The 8737-nt window shown below is 38.5% G+C and overlaps 1 protein-coding gene across 1 annotated transcript; it reads left to right on the forward strand.

Moving 5' to 3' along the window:
• The first annotated feature begins 7454 nt into the window (after positions 1-7454).
• On the forward strand, positions 7455-8393 carry LOC120864171 (olfactory receptor 10H4-like). Its single transcript, XM_040241023.1, has one exon. The coding sequence runs from the start codon at positions 7545-7547 to the stop codon at positions 8391-8393; it is 849 nt and encodes a 282-aa protein (XP_040096957.1). The 5' UTR covers positions 7455-7544.
• The last annotated feature ends 344 nt before the right edge of the window (positions 8394-8737 follow it).

The raw sequence follows: 8737 nt of genomic DNA on the forward strand, positions 1-8737 counted from the left end.
CCCTTCAACTTCAGCTTCTTCAGCATTACTGGTCAGGGCATAGACTTGGATTATTATGATATTGAATGGTTTGCCTTGGAAACAAACAGAGTTCATTGTGTCATTTTTGAGGTTGCCTCCAAGCTCTGCATTTCAGACTCTTTTGTTGACTACTATGGCTACTCCATTTCTTCTGAGGGATTCTTGCTCACAGTAGTAGATATAATGGTCATCTGAGTTAAATTCACCCATTCCGGTCCATTTTAGTTTGCTGATTCCTAAAACATCAATGTTCACTCTTGCCATCTCCTTTTTGACCACTTCCAATTTGCCTTGATTCATGGACCTAACATTCCAAGTTCCTATGCAATATTGCTCTTTACAGCATCAGACTTTACTTACATTACCAGTCACATCCACAATTGGGTGTTGTTTTTATTTTGGCTCAGTTTCTTCATTCCTTCTGGAGTTATTTCTCCACTGATCTCTAGTAGCATATTGGGCACCTACTGACCTGGGGAGTTTGTCTTTCAGTGACCACTTATTTTTTTGTCTTTTCATACAGTGAGATTACTAAGGGAAAAATTATGTGGGTCCCTGGAGGAGGACATGGCAACTCACTCCACTATTCTTGCCTGGGAAATCTCATAGACAGAGGAGCCTGGTGGGCTATAGTTCATGGGGTCATAAAGACTGAATGGTTAAACTGTAGCAGAGTTTATATATTCTGAATTTTCATTATTCTACATTCTCACCAGCATTGCAGGAGGATTCCTTTCTCCCCATAATCCAATGAATACAGCATTTTCTAATTTGGAGAACTGAATAGTTATTCAGCAAAATTCCATTCCTCTGTCTCTCCTCCACTTTTTTTTTTTTTAACTGAGCATCTTTATATTTGCCTGGGTAATTCTTTCTGTCCTTTCTCTACCCATATCTGTACTGAGATTCCTACTTCCTGTCCATTTTTCTAAATAGTTTTCCTTTATCTGTTTCACACAGTGCAGATTGTTTTTCCCAATGTTCCATCTGTCTGATAACTTTATCCAGGATTTCCTTTGAACAAAAATCCTTAATGTTGACATTTTCATATTTTTAAAAAATATATTCTTAAATTTGTGCCTTTGAAAATTAACAAACCAATTCTTTTGCCCTTTCTCCTATTGACTTTATAGTTGATATTACATATTATATTTTGAATCTATCTAGATTCTACTTTGCATTTTGTCCTTGGGCAGAAATTCAAGTTTACTTTGCTTCCTAAAATGAACAGTTTTCCTACTGGAAAATACCAAACAATCTTATCTTTTCCCTTTGATATGTGCTTTGACCTTATCATACATTCGATTTTTAATAATAAAGGTGTATTTTCTGGGATATAGATTCAAGTTAGTTGATGTTTGCAATTTAATTCATACTTTAAAAATATGGCTATGACTGTATAATGTGTCTCAGTATGCCAGGAAGGCTTACCTCTCCTATTTACTCCACTTTCATGTCTTGTACTAATTTTAAGAGGTATAGTTTTGTACTAATTTTAAGAAGGAATTTTAGGTTAGTTTTAGCAGGTTCACTTCAGTTCCTGGAATTGTAACTGCAGTTGTGTTGATGATAGCATTTGGCGAAGAATTGATATCATTACAAATTAGCTCAAGTCATCAACAGGGTGTAGACTGTTTTCAAGTATTCAAATCATGTTCTAATTTTATTAATGATTAAATTGTCTTTGACAGTATTGTATGTTTTGGGCTAATTTCTATATATAAGAGAGTTTTTCAACGTGGTGTGAGGAACCCTAGGAATCTTGGAAACTCATTTGGGGGATCCATCAAGTCCTAACTTTTCCAATTACATGTGAGGTTGTGTTTTCATCATACACTCTAATTAAAGCAGTATATTAGTGCATGCTAAGTAGCTTCAGTCGTGTCTGACTCTGTTGTGTGAACCTATGGACTGTAGCCCTCCAGACTCCTCTCTCCAAGGCAAGAATACTAGAGTGGGTTGCCATTTTCTCCTCAAGGGGATCCTCCTCATCCAGAGATTGAACCAGTGTCTCTTATGTCTCCTACATTGGTAGGCAGTTTCCTTACCACCAGCGCCCCCTGTGGAGCCCAAAACAGTATAGAACCACAGATTAAGTAAAGAAGCAGATGGGAGCATCAAGCTGTGTCCTACAAGGTAGGCCTTAGGCATATTTGCCAGAGTGTAAAGCCAGGCCACTCTTAATAAATGTCTTTTGAAAATATAGTCACTCTTGTATACATATGTTGTTAATATGAACATGTTTCAAGTTTATTATTGTTCTTTTAAATTTACTAATAGCTAAATATTTTTAAAGATTGTCTTGGTTTTGCCATACATCAACATGAATCCAGATTTTAAAAAATAAATAAATAAATAAAAAGAAAAATAAATAAATAAAAGCACATACTCCAGTCTAAGTTTTTTTTAAAAAAATTGTCTGTTTTAGTTTCTAGTATGATAAAAATTGATAGTTACAACTCACCCAAACAAAAGCCCTTTAAGGACCTCAGCAGTGTTTGACTGTAAAAGGATCCTGAAACCAAAAATGGTTGTTTACCGTTTGTGTCACTACTGAGAGTTTATCTTAATTTTAACTTAAATTCTATATTTTGAATGATTACTACTGGTGTAATACTTTGATACATACTATATTTTTTGAAGTTGATCTTGCTTTTTGCAGCATTCTGCCCTCTATGTGCTAACATATTACATCTTGATTCTTTTATCTTTTCTGGATAGATGATCAGGTCACATCTCTTCCTATCCTTATGTATCTTCTTTCTTTTTCTTTTCTTGTAGCACCATTCATGACTTTCAATTCCATGGCGAAGAACAGCAGAAACAGTGAGTAGCCTTGCCTTCTTTCTGATTATAAAATAGTGCATGTTAAAGTCCCACGTATATACTATTTGTTTTCTAGTGTGTATTCTTTATCTAGCTAAGTCCCCTTCAATTTCACGTTGTAAAAAAGTTTGCAAAAAAAATCATAAGTTGACATACCCATATCAAAACATTATGTTGTAACCTAAAACTCATGCCATGTTACAAAAATAATATACAAATTTAAAAAAATCATAAATTGGAGTTGAATATTAGAAAATGCACACCTCCGTTGATCAAAAGAATTCTATCATTTTTCTCTTTTAGTGTATTTATGTGATGAATCACATGATGCTGCACCATCTTGCCATTCATGGGATAAACCAACACCACTTGACCATAATTTACTAATTTTTATACATTGTTTTTGATTAGGTGACATCCTACAATGGATTTTAAAATTTGCTTGGATAGGTAAACTGGGCCCATAACTGTTTCTTACAACAGTTTACCTGGTTTTAGAATTTAGAATGATGAAATCAGCTTAGCAGATTTCAGATTTTTCCCTTTTTTCCCCTTTTATGTGAAGAGCATGTATAAGATTTAATCAGTTGTTCTGTAAAGGTTTATGAGCACTAACTTGTAAACTCACTGGGTCTAATGAATTATAGGAAGGGAAGGTCTCTAACTATTTCAACTTCTTTAAAACTTTTTTGAAATGGTTTCTATTTCTTTCTCATACTAGTTCTGCAATTTTATGTGTCTCTGAGAATTCATTCCATTTCTTATATTTTATTACTATTTCGTTCAAGGTATCTGTTATTTCTATAGTTATTTCCAATTTTAATTTTATGCTTTTTCATTGACATTTTCTTCTTGGCTTTATCTTGTTAATCTATCACCCAATTTAGGTTGTATTACATATGATTTTCTAGATAATGTTTCTTCTAAATACATTTTAAAATGTGCATTCCCATTGTAGTATTCTTTTAGCTTAAAACTTTGATGTTTGATACTTAAATTACTTTGTAAATATTTCTTCATCAATTTAATATTGACACAAAAGATTGCTTAATAAATCTAACTCAGTGTATTATAATCTACATATTATGTGTACTTTGAAATGGATGGAGGATTTCTCTATGTCCTAAAACAAGGTCAGTCAGTTCAGTCACTCAGCCATGTCTGACTCTTTGCAACCCCATGGACTGCACCATGACAGGCTTCCGTGACCATCACCAACACCCGTAGCTTGCTCAAACTCATGTCCATCGAGTCAGTGATGCCATCCAACCATCTCATCCTCTGTCATCCCCTTCTCCTCCTGCCTTCAATCTTTCCCAGCATCAGGGTCTTTCCCAGGGAGTCAGTTCTTCACATCAGGAGACCAAAGTATTGGAGCTTCAGCTTCAGCATCAGTTCTTCCAATGAATATTCAGGACTGATTTCCTTTAGTATTGACTGGTTTGATTTCCTTGCTGTCCAAGGGACTCTGATAGCTCTGATAGGTAAATTTTTGTTAAAGTCCTCTATGTGCATGAAAGAAATATTTAATCTCACTTAGTACACAGCCTACTTATGTCCAGGAGCTAACATCTGAATGTTATTAATCCATTGGAATTGTTGTTGCTGTTCACTCACTAAGTTGTGTCTGTCTCTTTGTGACCCCATTGACTGCAACACACCAGGCTCCTCTGTCCTCCATTATCTCCCAGTGTTAGCTCAGATTCATGTCCATAGAGTTGGTGGTGTTATATAACCATCTCACCCTCTGCAGCCCCCTTCTCCTTTTGCCTTCAATCTTTCCCAGCATGAGGGTATTTTCCAATGAGTTGGCTGTTTGCATCAGGTGGCCAAAGTATTGGAGTTTTAGCAACATTCCTTCCAATGAGTGTTGAGGGTTGATTTTCTTCGGGACTGATGGGTTTGTTGTCCTTGTAATCCAAGGGACTCTCAAGAGTCTTCTCCAACATCACAATTCAAAAGCATCAATTTTTCAGCACTCAGCCTTCTTTATGGTTCAACTTTCACATTCATATATGACTACTGGAAAAATCATAGCTTTGACTATACGGACTTTTGCCAGAAAAGGAATGTCTCTGCTGTTAAATACACTGTCTAGATTTGTCATCGGAGAAGGCAATGGCAACTCACTCCAGTGTTCTTGCCTGGAAAATCCCATGGACGGAGGAGCCTGGTAGGCTGCAATCCATGGGGTCACTAAGAGTCAGAGACGATTGAGCGACTTCATTTTCACTTTTCTTTTTCATGCATTGGAGAAGGAAATGGCAACCCACTCCAGTGTTCTTGCCTGGAGAATCCCAGGGACGGGGGAGCCTGGTGGGCTGCTGTCTACAGGGTCACACAGAGTCGGACACGACTGAAGCAACTTAGCACAGCAGCAACAGCAGGTTTGTCATAGCTTTCTTTCAAGTAGCAAGCGAAAGCTACAGTCACCATCCACAGTGATTATGGAGCCCAAGAAAATAAAATCGGTCACTACTTCTGCTTTTTCCCCTTCTTTTGCCATGAAGTGATGGGACTGGATGCCATGACCTTGGTTTTATTAATGTTGAGTTTCCAACCAGCTTTTTCACTCTCCCCTTTCACTCTTATCAATTTCATTTAATAACTTCCAAATTGCATTTCATTTTAGAACTGTTAAAAATTTCCAACTTTAATTTAAAAATTTATCTAGCATTGACTTTATAACTATTTCACTGAAGTTATTTTGAATATTTATTCCTAATATTCAACCTGTATATCATTATACAAGTTAATTGTATATATGCAGGTTGCTACAATGTTCTTTTAACTTTCATAAAATATCCCCCTTTGACATTTCCTATGGGCATAAATTTTCCACTTCCGTGTGCTTTTAAACTAGTAATATTTTCCTTCACAGCCTTTTTACAACAACCTCACAGTTAAAGATGGATAACTAGATTAAGAATAATCCCTTGATATTATTCATAACCCATCATTCATTCATGCCACAATAAAAGTCTTCTCTAATTCCTTAAAAACTTACAAATATCTTATGTAAATTAGCATCTAATCTACTATCTTATATTGCATATGATTGTTATGTCCCTTGAATTTCATGACCCTGTCTTATTGATGTAGTGTAGCAGTGGTGTTAGTCACTCAGTCGTGTCTGACTCTTGGCAACCCCGTGTACTGTGGCCCGCCAGACTCCTCTGTTCATGGGATTCTCCAGGCAAAAATACTGGAGTGGATTGCCATTCCCATGAGACCAGAGAAATTATTCTGTGGAACATATTGGGTTCTGTATTTTCTGATTGTGTCTTCATGGTGTCATCTAGCTTGTTCCTCCATCCTCTGTATATGATCAATCTTTCTGATGCTCACCTATTCCAGTGGACACATTTTCAATCTGGTTCCAGAATTCTTTAACATTAACAATTGTTCAGTGAAAGTTCCATTGAACTGCTGCAGAGATGTCCTAGGCTTGCTTCCATGCCCTGGGGTATTTCTTCAGGGAACCTGGTTCCTTTTATTGGCATGTGGTATAGGGACTTCCCAGGTGGCTCAGACGGTAAAGTGTCTGCCTACAATGCAGGAGACCCGGGTTCAGTCCCTGGGTTGGGGAGATATCCTGGAGAAGGAAATGGCAACCCACTCCAGTATTCTTGCCTGGAAAATCCCATGGAAGGAGGAGCCTGGTAGACTACAGTCCATGGGGTCACAAAGAGTCAGACACGACTGAGCAACTTCACTTTCATTTTCTTTCAACAGAGGTATTATGATTATTGTTCCATTAAATTTCTTTTCTTTCTTCTTCTTTTTTTTTTTTTTTGCTTTCAGGATTGTTTCGTCATCATTCCTTTGGTGCACACTTGCCCAGCATATGTTTGTCCATCTTTTTATTTTCAAGCATTCTCTTCAGTTCCTATGAAAGAGTAAATACAAAATATGAGATACATTGACAGAAATGAGTACTAATAAAATAGTATTAGAATAAATATGAATTGGTTACTCAATTAAAGGCAAAGACTCTCAGTGAAAATTTATAAATCCAAGATCCAAACATACTTTTGACAACAGGCACAGTATTCAAAAGAATATGACTCTGACCACCTATGTCTGTCTTGATTACAAACCTGAATCTTTTATTTCTTTTCATCACTGTTAACAAAAACTTAGATGCCAAACTCTGTCTTCAGCGTTTAGTGTATGGGATCTCATTTTATCTTTATCACACTACTAAATGGTAAGTATTATGATTTATTCCATCTTACTGATGAAGATTGTGAGACCCAGACAAGCTAAGCAAACGAATATTTAGGATGGTGGTGGTTTAGTCACTACGTCATATCCCACTCTTGTGACCCCATGGACTGTAGCCTGCCAGGTTCCTCTGTCCATGGGATTTCCCAGGAAAGAATGCAGGAATGGGTTGCCATTTCTTCTCCGGGGGATCTTCTTCAACCCTGGTATTGAACCTGCATCTCCTGCATTGCAGGCAAATTCTTTACTGCTGAGAAACCCTTGAATATATAGTATAGAGCTCCTCAATTGCCATTAATCTATGTTAGAACCTCTGTTTTAATCACTGGGCCTTCATTCTCTTTCTGATCTCCCCAGATGCAGCATCCTCATCTGCTCAGAACTACAGCACAGTGTCTGAATTCATCCTCATCGGCTTCTCCCACTTCCCTCAGCAGCTCCTGCCCACCTTCTTCCTACTGTACCTGCTGATGTACCTGTTCACGCTGCTGGGGAACCTGCTCATCATGGGCACCATCTGGAGGGAGCACAGCCTCCACACCCCCATGTACCTCTTCCTCTGCGCCCTCTCCATCTCCGAGATCCTGTTCACTGTTGTGGTCACCCCTCGCATGCTGGCAGACATGCTCTCCACCCACCGCTCCATCACCTTTGTGGCCTGTGCCAGCCAGATGTTCTTCTCCTTCACGTTTGGCTACAGCCACTCCTTCCTGCTCATGATCATAGGCTATGACCGCTACGTGGCCATCTGCCACCCCCTGCGCTACAATGTGCTCATGAGCACCCGTGACTGTGCCCGTCTTGTGTTCTGGTGCTGGGCTGGTGGCTCAGCTGTAGGGTTGATGGTGACACTGATAGTTTTTCATCTCACCTTCTGTGGGTCTAAGGAGATACACCATTTTGTCTGCCATGTGCTTTCCCTCTTGAAGTTGGCCTGTGGAAAGGAGACAGCCTCTGTCACCATGGTTGTAATCTTGGTTTGCGTCACAGCCCTGATGGGCTGCTTATTCCTCATCTTCCTCTCCTATGTCTTCATTGTGGCTGCCATCCTGAGGATCCCCTCCACTGAAGGCCGGCACAAGACCTTCTCCACCTGTGTCTCCCACCTCACCATAGTAGTTGTGCACTACGGTTTTGCCTCCATCATCTATCTGAAACTCAAAGGCCCCCATTCTATGGACAATAACACTCTGATGACCACCATCTATACAGTCTTCACCCCCTTTCTTAGCCCCATCATTTTCAGTCTCAGGAATAAGGAGCTGAAAAATGGCATAAAGAGAAATTTGCACAGAACTTTCTGTCCCCTAAGCTTCTGATGGCCAGTTTGGTGATTTGGAACTGTGATGGATGAGAGGGGTTTAATAATATCTGTCTCCATAGAACTCTTGTAATGATTCAGATCTGTAAAATACTCACACTCCATCAGAGTTTGATGCATACTAGCTACACAATTTTCTCCAATGTTTCCCCCTGTTGCATAGTCTGTCTCATCATAATCTTTTATTTATTCCCAGTGAAATGAACTCTATCCCATTATCTATACCTAAGAATGTGCAATCTATCTATAAGCAAGTGGGGAGCACCAAATGCATGTATCAGGACCCTGATACAGGTGGTTATCCTTGAATGGACTAGCAAAAGTAGATTTTAATTCCCCACC

This window comes from Oryx dammah, unplaced genomic scaffold, assembly GCF_014754425.2.
Source record: "Oryx dammah isolate SB20612 unplaced genomic scaffold, SCBI_Odam_1.1 HiC_scaffold_5, whole genome shotgun sequence".
NCBI classification, from domain to species: domain Eukaryota; kingdom Metazoa; phylum Chordata; class Mammalia; order Artiodactyla; family Bovidae; genus Oryx; species Oryx dammah.